This window comes from Dromaius novaehollandiae, chromosome 8 (assembly GCF_036370855.1).
Source record: "Dromaius novaehollandiae isolate bDroNov1 chromosome 8, bDroNov1.hap1, whole genome shotgun sequence".
Classification (NCBI taxonomy): Eukaryota; Metazoa; Chordata; class Aves; order Casuariiformes; family Dromaiidae; genus Dromaius; species Dromaius novaehollandiae.
In genome coordinates, this window is record NC_088105.1 from 35,664,915 (window position 1) to 35,684,617 (window position 19,703).

The 19,703-nt window shown below is 39.4% G+C and overlaps 1 protein-coding gene across 6 annotated transcripts in view; it reads left to right on the forward strand.

The window, feature by feature from the left end:
* Nucleotides 1-19,703, forward strand: part of ZFYVE9 (zinc finger FYVE-type containing 9) — a 65,062-nt gene that overhangs the window by 34,042 nt on the left and 11,317 nt on the right. For all 6 annotated transcript variants that reach the window (XM_064516205.1, XM_064516206.1, XM_064516208.1 and 3 more), the window contains 8 exons: nucleotides 2,515-2,691; nucleotides 3,029-3,198; nucleotides 3,972-4,095; nucleotides 5,869-5,991; nucleotides 7,218-7,373; nucleotides 15,182-15,406; nucleotides 17,857-17,939; nucleotides 18,712-18,816. In XM_064516205.1, coding sequence (XP_064372275.1) covers nucleotides 2,515-2,691; nucleotides 3,029-3,198; nucleotides 3,972-4,095; nucleotides 5,869-5,991; nucleotides 7,218-7,373; nucleotides 15,182-15,406; nucleotides 17,857-17,939; nucleotides 18,712-18,816 — 1,163 coding nt within the window. The remainder of the gene's footprint in view (nucleotides 1-2,514; nucleotides 2,692-3,028; nucleotides 3,199-3,971; nucleotides 4,096-5,868; nucleotides 5,992-7,217; nucleotides 7,374-15,181; nucleotides 15,407-17,856; nucleotides 17,940-18,711; nucleotides 18,817-19,703) is intronic.

Consider the following 19,703-nt stretch of genomic DNA (forward strand, 5'->3'; position numbering starts at 1 on the left):
ACAAATTCCAGTTCAAAATGCAGACTTCCAACCATTAGGATAACTATCCTGATAACTACTGGGGAGTTATCGTGGAACTTCCATTGCTGCAAATGTTTAGATAAAGTCTGAAGGTTTTGATAAAAGACTGCTGCTGTAGTTTATCCAAGAATTAAATAGAAAAGTTCTGTTGTATGTTGGAGTTCAGACAAGATGATTATCTTTACATCTTATCATATAGTAGATTATTTGGGCTGCTGTTTTCAGAAAGATCTGTTAATTTTGTGAATTTTCTGTGAGTGTCTAGCTAAACTTAGAAGTCCATAGGTTTATTTTTCTCCAAAGAAGTTCAGTAAATGTTCAGGTTCAGTTGTAAGTAACTGAGTGCTTAGTCTTGAGGTGAGTGTCCAAAATTAGCAGACAGTTTCTGTTACTAAACAGGAGTAATTCTTTTCCATCTCAAAAAAGATTAAAGATTAATAAGGCAATCTTTGTGCAGTGCTTGGAAAAAGAAGTGGTAGGTTTTAATTATTAATAATTTTTCACCGTAAGCCAAATATGCAAGATGACAGAAAGTTGTAGGTTGTAATATCAAAGAATTAAGACCGAGTCTTGAAGATGACATTGTTGGAAGGGCTTTAAAATGTTACATTTTGAGATGTAGAAGGTAGCATGTGCCAGGGTGTGCAAGAAGAAGGAAGTACACACACACCTGGCCAAAGACAGCTGGCTCCTTTTGTGGTGAGCACGATTTGTTTTTAGTTGGGGGAGAGGAGGCATCTGAAAATATTTCAGTCGAAACCAAAAGGGTTCTTGTAAAAAGGTATAATAAAATTGATTGTGTTATAATGATTTCCTTTTAAAAGCCTTTCTGTCCCGTTGCCAGCATGGATACACATTAATGGCAGCGAGCAGTGACACCGCTGTTTGGTTTATTATAGGGAGAGTGCTGTTTGCATACTTAGGTATATTTGCCTCTGAGCTACCTCTGTTTCAGTGTTTTTGTCCCTGCTTCAGTGCTTTGCAGTGATGCTTTCTGTTGCTGGTTAGCTACCCTGTAGCCTGATCATATCTAATCCCTCCTGATCCATGGAATTTCTATGTAGGTTCAGGTTTTTTTCACTCAGTGCAGCAGGATAAGCATTAATCTTTGCACAGGTTTGGAAATGGGGGTAGGAATTGTACTTTAATTATTTCATTTGATTGCTCCATTTCAAGTTTGCATTTCACTTTTTTCTGTGTGCGTGTTTTCTGGCACTTATCCATGGACAAGCTAGGTGCTTAGTAAGTTTCCGCACCTCTTTTGCTGTACTTTCAATTGATAGATAACGCTGAGTTGACACTTTGCTTGATTGAGAGAAGACTTTAAAAATATTCTTTTACCTTGCTATGAAATTTCTAATAAAGGGATCCTAGAGATGTAACTTTCTTTGTGCGTTTTTAACTCTTTCATCTTTCAAGACCTATACGCTAACTGGATGCAGAATTGCTGTTTAAAACACTTCAATTAAATTAATCTTCCTTCTCAAAAGGAAATGTCAGTGCCTTTTTCATGACGGGTATTTCACTCTGTTGGTGCTGTGGGTTGATGGGAGGAGGAGGGAGGGAGTTTGTCCTACTGCATTCCGTTTGTTACTTCAGACTTATTATCTTTACCGTAGCTTTCTGACGATTCATAGGCAAAGGAAGCCAAATATGTACATGATTTATTCAGATTTTCTTAGCTGTTCTAAAAAAGGCTCAGGTGGTATGATACTTGTGCCTGATTAGAGGAATACTTTATTTGTAACATACAAATAAGCTTGAAGGTGTAAGCCCACATTGGAATTTCCTGGTACCTTGCATAGGCCTTTCTTAAAGATGCAAAAGAAATAGCATCATGGAGCTATATTCTGTTTCACTAGCTAGAGGAGAGATTTCTGTGCGATGGATGTTGTTGACAGAGAAGTTTTAATGTGTCATAGTTTGGGTAGTTGAATTAAGGCTCGAGTCATGTCTGCGGAAATTAGTAGCATGAGCTCTTTTATAGTTAGGAATATAAGTTGTTGATACTGATCTGCCCTGGATATAAACAAATGCAAAGTGCTTTTCTGGTGTGGAAAAGATAAATCTGCTCAATTGTCCAGTAGGTTGTAAAACATTCACAATAGGAACTAAAGTGTTTATTGGTAGGCTCTTATGGAATACAATGGTGGTAAACATATAAGAATTGAGCATTTAAAGTTTTGAAGAGGAAACAAAATGAGGGATGAGGAACTAAGCACCATTCAGGTCAAAGTCCATTGTTACCAATTTCAGAAAATATTTCAATATGGGGTGATATTTGGATTGCGTAGCATCAGTACTCTTTCTCCATGTTTTTTTGCTGTGCATTTTGTTCTTTAACAGTTTCCTGGGCTTTCAAATAAAGGAAGAGAGATGGCCTTTGGAAGGCAGCAGTGCTCAGAGCTACTGTAGCTGAGAACATAACACAGTTTTATGGAGTGTTAGGTACATTCCTCTGTGCTCACGTTGCTTGTTCTTTGTTTGCTTTAGCTCAAGCCTGGGAGAACATGATGAGTGCCTCAAGCCAGAGTCCTAACCCTAACAATCCTGCTGAATACTGTTCTACTATCCCTCCTTTGCAGCAGGCTCAGGCCTCAGGCGCCCTGAGCTCTCCGCCTCCCACTGTCATGGTACCTGTGGGAGTTTTAAAGCATCCTGGAGCAGAAGGTAAGAATGCTTCTATTCTTTTTTTCTTTCAATTTAGCTGTAGTAAAAAGTTGGTAAGAATGCCTACTTGCACTTCACCCCTTCCAAATACTCTAGCTAGTGCCAGTTGCAATATTCCTGCTCTTGGTAGGAGATCAGGTTTTTAAGGACAAGTAAGCTATTCTCAGTGGATGTTTGTCTTAGGCTACACATGATGCTGCCACAGTCAATGGACTAGAGGATGTTGCAAGTCCCTTCCAGCCCACATTTCTCTCTGTATTAATTTTTGCTTTCTGTACTCAAATTTTCCGGTTAATGTTGCTGTAAGATGTTAAATCCCATATTTTTTTTCTCTCAGTGGCTCAGCCTAGAGAACAAAGGCGTGTTTGGTTTGCTGATGGGATATTACCCAATGGAGAAGTTGCCGATGCAGCAAAACTGACAGTGGCTGGGACAACTTCCACGGGAACCTTAGCAGTGTCACATGATCCAACAAAGCCCGTGACGAACAACACTTTATCAGCAGAAGTAAGGAAGTGTTATGCTATTCAGCACTCAAAATACAATACTTGTTCTGGTCATGAATAGTATATTAGCCTCTATGGTGATTTCAGCAAGATTAATCTGGGAAATCTGTTGAGGCCTGTTTTTAGTGTGTTGTATAGCAAGTGCGCTCACTTTAATGTTTGCAGAGTGTGGAAACAAGCGTGTTTTGGACTGAAATAAGCTATTATATGGCAGAGCACTAAGCAATGTTTGAGATCCATGTGCTAGGTGTCTTCAAAGTTTTAGGCTGTACAGCTTGTGTATGAAGGATGTTTGTGTAATGCGTGTTTTAAAAAAGCTGAGTCAAGGTCAGTACGGTGTTTGAAACAATAAGATTGTCACAATACTAAGCAGAAGAATATTTTGTTTGGCACCTTTTCACCTAAAAAGATTTATGCATGAAAATACAGCTATAATCTAACAGTTTTAAAAGCACTATACTCCATATGAGAACTGAGACTTTGCAAAAGGTCAGATGAGTGTAGTTACTCTCCTTACATTTTGTAAGGAAATGGGTATGTGTGATGGTAGAGAAAGGAGATGCGGTCTCTGACTAAGTAGGCTTTTTAGTATAGTTCACACACAGTAGTCATCATCATTATCATCTATTTTTAGAGCCAAGTTACTTGGTACTTCTGATTCTCTAGCAGAGACATAACTCCTTCACTTACATCTAGCAATCTAGTCAGCTGTCTCATATTTTTATGATTATTACTTTTGTAACATCGTCCTTTCTTATTGTTTGCTTCTTGTAGACTGATAACACTTCGGTATTCTCGGGAAGTATAACTCAGGTTGGCAGTCCTGTTGGCAGTGCAATGAATCTAATTCCTGAAGATGGTCTTCCTCCAATTCTCATCTCCACTGGAGTAAAAGGAGGTGAGAGGAAAACTTGGCAGCTAACTCTGATGTTTACCAGTTGCAGTTAACCCATTAAATTACTACTACTTTTATTTTAAAAATAAGATGCTGGCAATATGCTGAAGATCTGAAGAAATTCACAATAAGTACTCATATGGCTAAATGTCATGACACTCATTTGCATCATTGATCCTTGTTAGTGTCCAGGAAGAGCCCTATTCTGGCAATGAAATTACTGTAAAAGCTAAAATACAAAGCAAAAAGAAAATTAGCCTCAGTCCAGAAATAAGTGCTGTTTTTTTTCACTAATCAGACTGTGGGGAATGTTCCACACAGAAATACATTTTAATTAGCCATATGAATATTCATGTTTCCCTTTGAGGAAAGCTCTTGGAACATTCCCTGTCTAAGGCATCCCAGAGCACTGAATTCGATGGCACCGTTACACAGCTTGGCCTGCAGTGAAGTGTTTAGTAATTGTATGTCCACTCCCAGAGTATCCAAATGGAGGAGCATTCTGAAAAGGAAAAACTAATTTTTAGGACTATAACATATACGTATATTTTTTTCTTTCCCTGACAGTTGCTTTCCACAGTCTGATTCGTGACATCCTTTAATGCGTTTCTGGGATTAGCTTATATTTCGTCTTTGATTTTTATATTTCTATTACATTTTTTGCTGGCAGAATGTATTTCTGATGTTAAGCAGGAAGTAACCTTTTATTGCATGGTACTGTCAAAAACAAATATTCAAGCAGCATCTCATTTCAAAACAAATCTGTTCCATTCTGTGTTAGCTGTTCATGTGGGTGCCTAATTATTCAGTCTCTTCCACAGAAAAGAAACAAGGAGTGAACTACTTAAACTACAGTATACTTTTCTGCACACAACCCACATTTTACAAATGCATCAATTCTATATAGATAACTTCATGTAAATCTTATTTTGTATGCTGAGTTGATTTTGTTTTATGCGCTGTCACATACGGGATTCTCCTTGCAGCATTTTTCTTCCAATATTGTAACTCTATTTAAAAACATTCCAAAAACATTTTTCACATTAGAAAGTGAATTACCTTTCTTTCTAGATAATTATAGCAGGAAAGATAATACATTTCTTTCAGAATATGTTTTCATCAATGTAACTACTCTTTTGTTAAAGCTTAAATGCAGAATAGATTATAATCACTCAAATGGATGAAAAATTTACATTCACTAGTCATATGGAGCTAATCATAGAGGGAAACTACAGACATTTTCTGAGTTTTCCGTTGGAATCCATTTTATGTGGGATTTAGACCTTCTGTGATGTTTTAAAAATGCTGTTTTATGTAGTGTTCACCCCTTTGTCACATTCCTATTAGTTAATGCACTGAAAGTGTCAATTCTGTGTTGTAGGTATGGACCATGTGCTGTGTTTGTAGTCCAGGACTGATGCTGCTATGCTTTACTGTGATACAAATGACTTCATTATCATTTGGGATTTCAGTTGAAACTGTGATGCATTTTGATTTGATTTCTGTTTTCTCCTCCAATAGATACAAAAAAGAAAAGTTGATTCGTAAAACAAACTACGCTTTCCAAAAGGAAAGAGTGTGCAGGGGTTATGCACGTAAATACTAATAAAGTTTGAATATACCTAAGAAACAAACAATCAAACCAACAATACTTTACATAAAGTTTTTTAAAAGGTCAGGCAAAGTGCATCAGAGCCAGGCTTAACTGATTATAGTATAGACTGCTGTACCAATAAGCTAATGACTTCACTGTGTGTTTACTTGTTTCTTTTATAGACTATGCAGTAGAAGAGAGACCTTCTCAGATCTCTGTTATGCAGCAGCTAGAGGATGGTGGCCCTGACCCTCTTGTATTTGTTCTAAATGCTAATTTGCTGTCTATGGTAAAAATTGTAAATTGTAAGTTTTTTTATTAAATAAGGCTGGGGTGTGTGTGTGGGGAAATTATATGTATATTATTCCTAGGAACGACAGCTTTTTTATTTGTTAGGATAGTCTCTGAAAATATGCATGGACTTAAAGCTTTGTACTTAGCAATATTAACTTGTAATATAAAAGACTCTTTTTGCAGTGCTTTAGGCATTGATATAGATAATTTTGTATAGGAAATACAAACTAGAGTGATGCTGTCCTCAAAAATTGAGGCTTTATCTCCTGTCGGACTGAGTAAGGCAAGCTGTTTTGTCACTCATTCTTCCTCTGGTTGCTTAACTCATTCCCTGTCTTCCTATTCTAGAAAAAGCAGACAGGATCCCATAGTAATACGCTGGTTCTGTGGTTCTGTCCCACCAGATAGCTCTCATACTGTTTTCTATACTGTGCATGTGTGTACATGCACTGAGGAGGGGAGAGACAAATGGGGAGGCATATAGGTTGCCTCTCACTTTGGTAGTTCAGTTGGTCTCTGCTGGGTAAGAAAACCTTATTTGAAAAATTGAAAAGGACAGTTTTATAGCAAAGTGTTTTGATTCTGTGAAATATTCCTATAATAAATTAAAATATTGCCTATAAATCTCTCAGCATCTGGTTAGGTAGCAGTATGGATTTTTTAAAATATATATAAAATGTATGTATATATATGTATATATTTAAATAAAAGCCTTTATTCTAGTAACTTAGTATTCTCAGTGAGTGAGTTGTGAAGAGCATGTGTTATTACTAACGTTCATATGAAGGAAAAGAAAACACTGACATCCGGTTATCCATCTCTCTCTCTCTTGAGAGAGAGATCTCTGTTTGAAACTGGTTTAGCTGTCAGGATTGTGAAATGCACAGCCAGCAGTCTGGCTTTGTCACCTTTCGTTCCCATTCAAATCCTATGCTATAATTTGGATGCAGAAACTGCTAAAGGTCCGCTCTGTGGTGTTAATCCCAAGATCTGACTGGGATCTGTAATGCCACAGCTCTTCCTTAGCTGTAAACCCAGAATCGTTGAGCTGCTTTTGTTTTGGATGTGCTTGCTTGTAAGGTAGCAGATTTAGAATGTAGTTTGTCTGTGTGGGGGATATTGGAACCGTGCATGCTGTAAAATTGATTCTTACAACAGCTGTATTTCTGTAGTGAAATTTAGGCATGTTTTGTGAAATTCTGATTTTGTGTTTTGATCTATGTTTTCCTCTCTGCAGATGTGAACAGGAAGTGCTGGTGTTTCACTACAAAAGGGATGCATGCAGTGGGGCAGTCGGAGATAGTCATTCTCTTGCAATGTTTGCCTGATGAAAAATGTTTGCCCAAGGATATCTTTAACCATTTTGTGCAACTTTATCGGGATGCCTTAGCAGGTAGGAATGCTTTCTGTTAAGACTGGGTTGTATGGATAATAGTACTGGATCAGACACTCTCATTTCTGTCATTTAAAAAATGGCTACTTTTGTTTAAAAGAATATAAAAAGAGAATGAAGATCAAAGCTGACAGGGGACTGAGTTTTTACTGGTGATTACCATCTACGTTATCTACTACTACAAATAAGAGTACTAGTGAGGTGTTGGTAACATGGGGAGCTGCCCTAAAGATCTTCCAGCCATCCTGTGGATGCCAGCACACAGTAAGCTGGACATGTAAAGGCCCTGCATAGATTATTATAGCGATGGAGCAGGTGAACTGTCTCTGTGACAACCTTTGTGTTGAGCAGCAATTGCTCTGGCTACCTCTGCCAGTCATGGGGCTTAAAATTTGAATAAGGGTAACACTTACCTGAAGTTAGTACTCTACTTTTAGTGGCAAGTGTAGTAGGATGTTCACCAGGGCTTATAGGTGCTCTACTAATGTTACTTCTAATTTTTTTTTTCCATTTGAAGTAAGCGTAGCTTTTCTAAAGATTCAGAAAGAAAATTTAGAGAATCATTGTGGATATAATGTTCAGTATCCCAAAACCGGGTAGTTCAAAAGTCTGATTCCTATACTATATGTCTGTTGCCACATGATGGGGATAATGTTTATTCTGTGAAGTTATATATATATACTTTTATATTATGTATTTTATATGTTTTACACATGTGTGCACACACACACACACACACGCCTGGAGTGTGAATTGTAGGTGTTGCAGTAATTATCCCTGAATATTGGATTTTAGTAACTCAATCACAAGATTGTACTATGTAAACCTTTATACGTTTTACGTTTGCTGGGTAAATGGGCTGCCACTTCTAACTACTGTTGGACCTTAGAATTCAAAAAACATTGCATGATAAGGGAAAACACAAGTACTTGGTTCCACTGGTTAGAAAATAGTTTTCAAAAGGTGAGGTAACATCGCATGCAGTGCAGGGCTATACACTGAAAATTCATATACAAAGGGTTCTGAGTAATCATTCACAATGCCTTTGCAGTGACCTAATCCAACTGTTTAATGAAATAATTAAAAAGATTTTTGTCTCATAAAATGTCTTGATACAGCAAAGGTCAGCTTGTCCAGAGAGGTCGCCAGGTTCCACATATGCTATTATCGTTGGTCATAATACATTTCATATACACTGGAAGCAAATGCATTTCCAAACCTCACTTAAATTGCAAAGCCTTATCTTCTAATTATGATGGTATTCAGAGGGAGATAGATATGAAGAAAAAAAAATATATATATGTATGCACAAATATAATTCCAGTTTGTGTATATGGCAATGAAGCGCTATATAATTACACTTCAGAAATACATAATTTATATCTCCTACATAATGTATTTGGAATTCTTTTTTTAGTGCTCTAGTGGTAGTAATTTGATATCCTACAATTGCAATGGTGCGAAGAGCTGCTTGCTATTGTGCAATTTTTAATCAGAAGCCAAACTTTAGTGTTTAAGAATTCCACTCTTTAATATCCTTTTGGGAGTATTTGCTCTGTGTCGTATTTCAGACATGTAGCAGAAACAAATACATACCTTGAGTTGCTATATGATATAATATGAAAGAGCACTGAAGCTATCATAGAACATAGCACCTAGATAAATTCCCATGGCATTCTGTAATGCCACCTGTCCTTTATATCCATCCTTTTTTCTTTCTAAGTCATGTGTGTATGAGAGGGAAAAGTATATATTAGCATATTTGCAGCTCTGGCAGTTTTCAACATTATTCAGCCAGAGAGACAGGATATAGTGCTGTAGGGGTTTCAGTTTGGAGGCTGTAATCCCTTGGAAGTGGTTAGCAGTTTGTGTGCTGTTATATATGCATCCACGCTTCCAAATTTGTTCATTTTGGAGGTACTGCACTTCTTCTGGAGATTAGATGGTAGAGATTTAGAGAAAATGAGAAGTCCCTGTAGAAATTAGGGGCTATTTGAAAGCCTGCCTCACAGTGGCATTTTTCATTATATAGTACATTGATTTGAATTTATTTTGCAGTCAGGAAACTGAAATAAATTTTGTGGGTGTTTTTTATTTATCTCCTAGAGTAAAGGTTTTCTTAAAAACAGTCATAAAATAAAAAGACATATATAGTATTCTTTATTGGACTGGAAACAAGAATTACATACAGTGATGTTGATCTTGTTTTGGAAGGAGTTTGGTTTTCTTGTGTTTGTTTTTAACTGAAAAATATAGTTCCCCCCTTTATTTAATTAAAGCTCAAATCTGTAGCGATTTTTTTTTTTCCATGAGCCATTTATGTACTAGCTCTTCCTGCTCAATTTTGAATTTGAGCCTGGAAGCAAAAACCTGTGCGTACTTGTGCCTCTTCCCAGATGTTTCTGCTCTCCTCACAGGTTAACTTGTTGCTCAAGGGCAGCCCTGTCCTCTGCGCTGAGTATTGCTCTCAGCCATTGGCAGAACGTGCTTCTGGCACGTGCAAGCAGGGGCAGCAGAGCCCAAGCTGTTCTTCGGATTCGTCTCTTGTTTCAGCGTGGATAAGATCTCAGTCTGTTTGCAGCACTGCTCCGGACCTTCATTAATTTTCTTTTTATGGGAAGTCTTCAAAGTCAAGCTGTGGTCTAGAGTTAGGACTTGATAATTGTAAAACAGTGAAGAGATTTTGAAGGAAAAAGGAGATTTTTCACTGTAGGTTGTATGCATGTGAGGTATAATAGACTGCAAAGTTGTTAATTAAGGCAAGTATTAATTGTTGTGCTGTTTCTCTTACTTTTTTTCCTCTGGCCCCTTTGTCATCAAGATCCCTGCTGTGTTGCTTTGCTCACTTTGAAATTGAAAGCTAGTGGTTTCTGTTGTAGTAGTAATCCCATGATTATCTGTGTCTGTTGGCTGTAAGCCTGGCAAGAGATCCAGTGAATGGAAAAATGAGAACTTCGGTCCGTCTGAATGGATACTCTGAAGCAGCTGGATGTGTTAATGTAGAGCTGCTAGATATGCCTTAGTGCATCAACTTTTCTTTGATGGAATACAATAAATGCTATTGTTACTTTTGTAATAAAAATGCAAATCTGGCAAGTCTTGAAATGGGTTTATCATCTCCATATTTTTTTGGGTTGTTCTGGATGAGGATAGATCAATCTCAATTGTACTTTTAGTGTCTTTTTTACATAGCCTGGTTTTAATTAAATAAGCTTGTAGCTAATACAGAGTGGATCTATAAAGAAGTCCATGTAGATGTTCTGAACTGAGAACAGGCTAACTGTGTAAGTAATGCACCCTTGCAAGTGTCTTGTGAAAAGGTGGGAGGGTGATTGTTTGGAGGACTGCCCCAGTGTAGCTTGAGGAAGTTTTGGATGCCGATGGCTGCTGCTCACATTGCTGGTAAGCGAGGTGTTGTGTCCCTTGTCAATGTAAGTTCTTTCCGAATTACTTGCTGGTGTGCTTCAATGAACGGCTGACAGACATGTTGTGCCAGTATGTTACATCCATGGCCTCATCTCTTCTGTGTCTCTCTGTGGCCCTTGTGGTAGTGACTGGGTTTGTGTTGCTTTTCCAAAGAGTATATGCTTTTTTGCCCTTGAAGAAAATCCAGCTGGGACGATTGTCTCCAAGTAAATACTGCTTTGGATCTGCTGCTGGGGACCCGGGGTGCTTGGGTTTGCAGGATGCTGGCACGGTGTTCGGTGCTCGGCAGTTCCTGGTTGTTACTGGTGACCGTGGAATGAGGCCTGACAGATGCAGCTCCTGCTCTGCCAAGCTACGCACGTGCTTTCCCCGAGACTGGATGCTGAAACCAGCCTGTTGACCTGGGATTAACCAAATTATATGGGGCATGTATCAGGAATGTAACCTCAATGTTTCTGGCTTCATCACATATTGAAGGCAAGAAATAAATGTGAAAATCTTTTTACTTTAGCTTTGCTGGTATGAACTGTTTTATGTGAGTCCAGAAAGGATGGCCAAGCTGATAGGCAAAGTATAGTGTTCAAGAGGGGAAGATGCCTAAGTGAAGAATTCAAAATAGCGTGGGTCACAACTGAAGAGAAAGTCACATCAGTAGATACAAGCATGATTTTTCTAAAAGACTTTATAGAGCTGCTTTGGATTTAAGGTCAAGGATAATCCAGTATAATTGAGAACAGAATAGATACTGACTCCTGAAAAGCTGCTTTAGATGCATCATACACACTTATGGCACTTTCTAAATAATAATATTAATTGTCTAATGTTAGGTGCTAGAATTTAATATAAGGAAAGGCACCTTTCTGTTCACTCCAGGGTTACTCCAAGTTTATCTCCTTTAGAAACAAAGTTGTGACATTTAGTAAACTAAATTACATGCCTTTGAGAAGGGTAGGTTTTTTGCGTGTTCTTCGGACAGCTGCACTTTCTCTACAGGCTTCTGAAATACTGTTCTCTGCTTAAAAGCCCCAACAGTGCAGGAGGTTGGGCCTCGCCTCCTTGAGTTGGCAGTATTTACTTAAAGTAGCTGTATGGCAGATTAAAGTACTTGTGTCAAATAAAAAGCGTATGGAAGTTCACTCAGAAATATGGATGTTCAGTAACTTCAGTAACTTATTAGTGGGGTCCTGACTTGGAACAGGACAGACAGGAACGGCTGACAACCCTGGTCAGATACTTGTGGGAGCGGCCCAGAAAGGCTTTTTGACTTGGGCTTGCTGGTTGTAAAGGACTCTAGAGAGGTGGGTAGGAAAATGCCTGTTGTTTGAGTCTTCCCATGCTCTCCACAAAGCAGGAGGTTGCACGTTCTTATAAACAGAGTTGCAGCACAAATATCTAATCCCAACAGTTTGTCCTCTTAGTAGTGGAAACCTATTGGAGCCTGGACTGCAGCAGCTGCTTGTGTCAAACGGAGTAACTTATAAAGCTGTGGCTTATGGTAGCAAAGTGCTGAGTAGCTGAGTTGCAGATTCCTCTCTTGAGGGTTTTTTCATGTTTCTGTTGGCTGAAAAATTTCTTGTTAAGGCAGCCTCAGCGTGTGAGCCTTGAAGCTCCATCTCCTGAAACGGGAAAAACGCGTCGTCGTCCCCTTCTGCCGCAGCACTTGGCATCAGTCACAAGTAGAAACGTTTGATTGCTTTGTCACGGCAGTGGGCAGTACTTCACGTCACCAAACCATACAGTTTTGTACAGCATAGTTTTGCCTAGCCTCTTTCACACAAAAAATACTTAAGGGTACAGAATTAAGTTTAGTTAAACAGTTCATACGTTTTAAGGTTAGAAAGGACTGTTATGGTCATGGTGTTGGAACCGGGAACCTTACCAGGTAGTTTTACCATCCAGTCTATAGTTTCAGTTTGGATAACAGCAGATGGGAAGGGAAAAAGGAAGAGTAAATGAAGAAGAGGAGATTATTGGGGGTGGTAGGAACTAGAAACGAGCAGAGTTGAGACGGAAGGATGCCAGTAGCTATTTTAGATCAGAGAAAATCTTTCCTGAACAGCAATTAATGCATTGGTTTGCACTCACTGGAGGGATGCCTGGGTTGGTGCATTAGCAATGTATTCACGGAGCAGGCACTAGGGTTATGGCACAGGCTGACGGAGAAATGCGTTTGCAGCTGGACAGGAGCAACACTTCTCAGCAGCTGACAACCTTTGGTGTAGCTCCGTTAATCACCTTAGTCCTTCAGTTTGAGGAATGGCTGCTTTTCATCCACGGAGCATTTACAGAAATTGTAAATGCTGAGGATTCTGGATTTAGCTCTGGGCTGATGGTGCCAGCTCTGGCTTGCATGTACGTGTAAAACTACAGATCAGCTTTGCAGGACGGCCACAAACCGCGAGCAAGCCTCACCCTGCCACGGGGGGCCTGAGCCACTGAACCCTGTTGTCTCCCATCAGAGAACTGGAGAGCTTGGTTTGTGCAGCACCTCGTGGGCCCAGCAAAAAGAATCCGACTAAGGTGCCCTCAAATTCGAATAGTTTGGAAAAATCCTGCTCTTACTTGGTATTTGCAGGTATAAAAGGAGCCTTTTCTCTGCAGACCTGCCAGTAGCAGTATTATTCTTATGCCGGCACTGGCTTCAAGGAGAGTTGCTATGACTCGACTTTCACGTGGGATCAGTTTAAGGGACAGACTTAACACCCTCCCCCTCAAACCAATCCAGCCTCTTTGCTTGGTTAACCTTTCCTTTGGTGGCCAACACTGTACTTGTTATATTTTCCTGTGTTTGTAAATTCTTGGGTATGATTTTTAGACTGTTTTGCAGTATAATATTGAGAAGGTTTAATTTGAAGATCATATTTGGATTACTGAGGATGTCATTATAGTTGCATTTCTGTGACTTGTGTTTTTTACTTACTTAAGATCTAATGCTCTCATATGTGTGTGTGTGTGTGTGTGTGTAAAGGAGAAACCTTCCAGTCGCTATGTCCAATTAATGTGCGTGATGAGGAAGAAGGGGCACAGCATTTCTCTCTGCCTTGAGGTTTTTTTTTTTTTTTTTTTTTTTTTTTTAATACAAACATTGCATTATGAGTTGGTGGAGAGCGAGCAGAAACTCCTACTCAGCAGTCTCTCTTTGGATGGTGGGTGAAGACTGTGAGAAATTGAGAGGCAGTTAGTGCTGGTGAGGAGCGTTGACTTCTCCGTTGTCCTCTATGCTCTGCAAAGAGAGGAGGGAACATTTCGGCATAGGAGAATGGGCAGCAGCAGGTCCACGGGGTCAGCTCTGTGTCCGCAGGAGGGGAAGCCCTGGCACTGCGGCAGGAGCCCTGGAGGTCTGTGTGGATGCCTCGAATGTGAGCGATTGCTCACGAGTGGTGTGGTCAACCACACTTTTCTCTCCGGGATACTTTTTTTTCTTTGAGAGCGAATCAGCACTATTAATATTCACATCTTCCTATGGAGAATAGCGATCAGCTGTTTTGTACGTTATTTGCATGCTGTTGTTAACATTTGATGGAAGGAATCACACCATGGTTCTTTGCTACAATGTTAAATGCTACACTGGATGCTATAATAATCTAATCAACATTCAGATTCATTCAGTCATTCCAGCATAAATATTTTAGGAAATTAAGAGCATCAAAGAATAAAAATTTGAATAAGAATTAGTGGTATTTCTCCCCTGTGTCTTTCCCAGTTGCATTTTACATAAAGGATACTAATTAAATAAACACTCTTTTGTGTAATTTCTCAAATGACCCAGATCTTTAATATGTCTGGGCAAGCACTGCAGTGGTTTGCGCAGAAGGAAGGACAACCAGTGGGCATTATTTGTTTGGCCAGGTGCATTCATACACACCTCTCCTTGAGCTGTTTTCCTTGAAAAGAAAGGAGTAGGCATTACGTGTATTTTGCAGTGTATTTCCCTATATGCATGTACAGCTGGAAAGATGGAGGAAAAAAAGAGAGCTGGTAGGTCTGTGACTGTAAGTACTGCCCTGATATACTTGTAAGCATGACTCAAAGTCAGTCAAGTGCAGAAATGAAGGTATTTGTGCATGTTCCTGAAAATCTGACTTCCTAACAGTGATGGTATAAGTATCACCAAAGGTGGATCAAGTGGAGATACCATGGCTTTGGTGACTCTAGTTTAAAGCAGTTATTCCATAATAGACTATGCAGCTTTGCACAAGAGGTAGCCTGAACCCCCAAGGGTAGCAAATCTTTTTTTCTTGTGTGATTAATGGACATTAATAAGGAACGTAGCTTCAGGAAGCAAAGTATGTTTAATACAATGTTTTTTCTGTCTTCTGAAAAGCTTTAAATTCTTGATACAGCTCTCAATCTTGTGAAATAATAAGCATTTCTCTTCATAGGTAACGTTGTGGGCAACCTGGGACACTCCTTTTTCAGCCAGAGCTTCCTCGGAAGCAAAGAGCACGGGGGCTTCTTGTATGTTGCGGCTACGTATCAGTCCCTGCAGGACCTGGTGCTCCCGACCCCACCCTACTTGTTTGGCATCCTCATCCAGAAATGGGAGACACCCTGGGCTAAAGTCTTCCCCATCCGGTTGATGTTGAGACTTGGAGCTGAATACAGACGTAAGTATCATAGTTCTTTCAGCTGCAGTAATTTCTACAGGAGAATAGATTCTGGTTTAGAGAACACCCAACCCTAAATTGTTACCTTTCGGAGTCATATGAACTTAAACAGGCAAGTAAAAACTGTTATTGCTGGTGCTTCATACCCACATTGCATCCAACTAAACAGCACAGCAGTCCTGAGGTTGTGACATGACCTACGGCCTTTTCACAACATCTGTGCTAGCTGATCAGGGAGATTTTCATGGATGCAAATCTAGTTCTGAGCAACTGTTTGTTGCTCACTTAGTGACCTGAAATAGAGTAATATGCAGAACAAGTCTGACTTAGCTGCTGTATTTAGGACAAATGACAGCTTTTGAGATATTAAGCGCTTTCCATGGTGAAATGAAAGAGGGTTTGCTTTTAAATTTTTAAAACCATGTTCATTATCCAGAGAAAAATATCGTATGTCATGGGGCAACTAGATTTGCAGTTTGTTATGAAAATTCTGTTGCAGTTAATAACAAATAGGTTGGAGAGGGTGTTTCAGCTGAAGTAAATCTTAACAGTTAGCATAACATTAGCATAAAGTTAGGATAAAATCTTTTTCAAAAGACACCGGCCATCATTGGATCAAAGAGAGATTATTGTAAGTCTGTCCACCATGATGGGTCAGAAGTTTGCTGTATTGCTCATTTGCTGCCTTAATTGACTGGTCTTGTAAAGCTGCGTTATTGTGAAAATGTTCTGTTGTTAAATTTTTTTCACATGCACTTACCGTCTTTCTGTAAATTTAACAAAGTAAGTTTTCGGATATGCCTCACAGTGATTTGGAAATTTAACTTGTGACATTTAGGGGACATCATTTGGAAAATTTTCATAAAATATATATGTTACTAGAGAGGAAAAAAATCTTCAAAACTTGCTTTCTGAGGATGAGAACTGTAGATTAAACTTGACTAAACACACATTAGTGTTAAAGGTGTCGATGTTTTTGCATGCATCTGTGAGGTTTTTAAGTAGAGTATTTCTTCCTGTCAACACTTAAAAAAACAAAGATGCTCATATTTAGGATGCGACATCTGTTTTTAGCACAGAAACAAATGTTTTGATATTCGTAGCTAGAAGTACCTACTCTGGGTTTGTTAGGAAGCTGAGGCTTGAAGTCTCTTCTATGGCCGTGGGCTGGATTTGGGTATATTCACTTGTCCTGTGACAGGTGTGACTGCAGATCGCTTCTTCCATCCCCTCCAGGTAGGGGCTGCCTTTGTGTGCCAGGCTTCCCCAGACACATCCTCTTTTCTGGGTGAGATTGCCAGATTTTGGCTGTTTGTCCAATACTGCTGGATGTGCAGCAGATCAGTTGCAGGAGTCACTCTGGGCTGCTGGATGTCCAGAAAATGGCTGCTGAGCATCTGCAGATCAACTGTCACATTCAAGTGCAGGAGTCGAGCGCCTCCGTGCGCAGCTGAGCTGCTGTGAAATCCGGCACTTCTTGGTGCGTTGGGAAATGGTGCACGAGTTGGTCAGCTGGATGGAGTGTGTGTAGGAGCTGTGATGCTTTCCACGTGCATCAGTGTGCAGAGCTGAGTGCATTTCCATCAGGAAATCCTGATGGTGCTACTCTGTCTGACCTGCTGAGCGTTTTGCAGCTCCTTCTGACTACAGCAGGAACTGTGAAGATGCGCAGCGTTTTGGAAGCCAGGCTAGGTGGGTGCTTGAGGATAGCTTAGGAACCTTCCTTCAGATGCCTATTTAGAAAACCTTGGCATTATACATTACTGCATGAGTCATCTTTCAAGCTCAGTTAGGGCTTCTACTGCAACATAATGTAATGTAGCCAGATCCATACGGTACACACTTAATGGCATCATAGATGTTTCACAAGCCTGGCCAAGTCAGCTAAGGAATGCGGAAATTTTGCACTGTTGACATACTATAAATGTCCTCTTAATTCTTTTTGACATACTCTTGTAGAGAATTTGCTACATTTCCAAGAATTGTGGAAACAGAAAATGAAATAATTTTGGTATTATCACTTGCGTATGTCACACACGTCAACTGGAGAATCTAAAGGCTTGTGATGCTATAGCAGGGGGCTGCGGGATGGTCATAAAAGCGGAGAAGCCATTTCCATGAAGTATCTTGAGAAAGGCATTTAGGCAGGTCATCTTTGCAGTCATCATCCAAATCGCTGCGTTCAGACCTACAGTTTGGTACTTGTAAGCGTTCCACATAATTCTTCCTACTGCTGCCAGCGTGATGGGCAGGGAGGCATGGCACATGTGGAAGGCACATCACTGTAACGCCACAGCCTTCTTCCCTTCTGCTTTTTAACTCTGGTCTTCCGTGCAAACCTCTTCTTTTACCACTGCTTACCACAGTCACCTGAGAAGATTGTCTTTGTTTTTGCAGTATCTCTCAATAGGCAAACTTGAATCTGACTCTTTTTGTCTTGTTTTCCCTAGTTTACCCATGCCCACTTTTTAGTGTCAGATTTCGTAAGCCGTTGTTTGGAGAGACTGGACACACAATTATGAACCTGCTTGCAGTAAGTGCCGAGTTTGCACGTTCCACTGGTGCGCGTGGATCAGTGGGGGGAGAACTGTACTTTTGCACGTAGTAGCTGGCACGCTTAAAAGATGACAAGAGGAAATAGTGGGCATTTGGGTGGACGATCTGTTGTTACTGATACTGGGTGTCAACTTTTGACAGTCTAGTAAATTGTAAAAATGGGCCCAAATCAACATCTGAGACCTGGTCACCAGGGATCATTTAGATCTGGAAATAAATGCAATAATTGCTCAGGTTCCTTCCTCAAAATCGCTAGGTCCTCGCGGTGTTTAGTCACAGCTCTCTGATTATACAGTGTCAACTGAAACGAACTTAGTAGCTCTTCCTACTTTGCTGGTATTTTCAGTATAGAAAATTCTGTGATGCATGATCTAATCTCACTGCTAGAGAAACTAATGACTATGCAGTGATGTAACAGCACAGAGAAAAAAAATTTCTTACGTACAGTAATGACATTCAAGGCTGGAGAATACAGATTTTTGGCGTAAGAAAATCAGTGAAATGACTAAGAGACATCCTCATTTTTTTGTCCGTGTGTGTGTGCTTCAGTTACATAGGTTACAAGTTGAGGGCTTTCAGTCACTGTGATTATTTTAATGGGCTCACTAGTGGTCATGAGACTAGTTCTGAAACCTGCTATGTTAATGATGGTTATTGTGCCTAACTTTCTTAAAACAAAAAAAAAAAAGAAAAAAAAAAAAAGAAAAAAGAAACAACCAACCAACCAAAAAACCTGTTTTAATTACCAGGACTTCAGAAATTACCAGTACACGCTGCCTGTGGTCCAAGGTTTAGTGGTTGATATGGAAGTCAGAAAAACCAGCATTAAAATTCCCAGCAACAGATACAATGAGGTAATGCTTAAAATAAAACATGTTTACTGTTTCTTTGTGGTTGGAGGACCTGGGATCTAAATGAATTTTATTTTATTTACTACTGCTAATGAAAACTGCCTCAAAATCAAAGTATAAATGCATGATGCACATGTTTTGAGGGAGAATGAGGATGTGTCCACAGGAAAAATAGATACATGATTCAATTTTGTATTAGTTAAAAAGGAAGGATAATTTCTCTTCAGAGCTTTTAATTACTTCCATATAAAGTGTAAGTGTAAATAATTGAAAATATTAGAGGACTGCAAATACTGTTCTGACTTGAGCAGATCAGTTGATAAACTTCACACTTGGGGCAAACTAGGAGAAAAAGCGCATGAACTTTTCTTATCTATGTTGTATGTGTACATACAGCATTTATTAATAGTTGTTGGATTGCTGCTTATTTTATGTGAAATATGTCTCTGTATTTAAATTTTATTAATTCATATTTGATTTCTGGTGTGAGAAACTACCAGTTTTTCCTACTAGCTAGGCTTCAGTGTTGCTGACAAAGCTGAGTGACAGAGATCTGAACGATAATGAAAGAAAACAAGGAGAAGGTGGTAATTTTGTGGGCTGTCTGCCTGAAGAGCAGGGGGCAAATGGTCAACTTGGTATTTTGAAACAAATCAGCAGTTAGTGACCAAAGGAAAAACCTCCTGGGCAAAATGATAATTTTAAACGTTATTCTAGTATCAGACCAGAATACAGCTTTATCTCATGAGAGAATTTCCCTGCAGGAGGCATTTGAGTAAAATAATAGTGAGAGTGAAGAGATTTATTAAAAAAGGAAAAGGTATTTTTATGTGAAGTTTGAAAACATGAAACTGGTGAAGCAAGAAGATAAAGGGTCTGTTGTAAGGTAT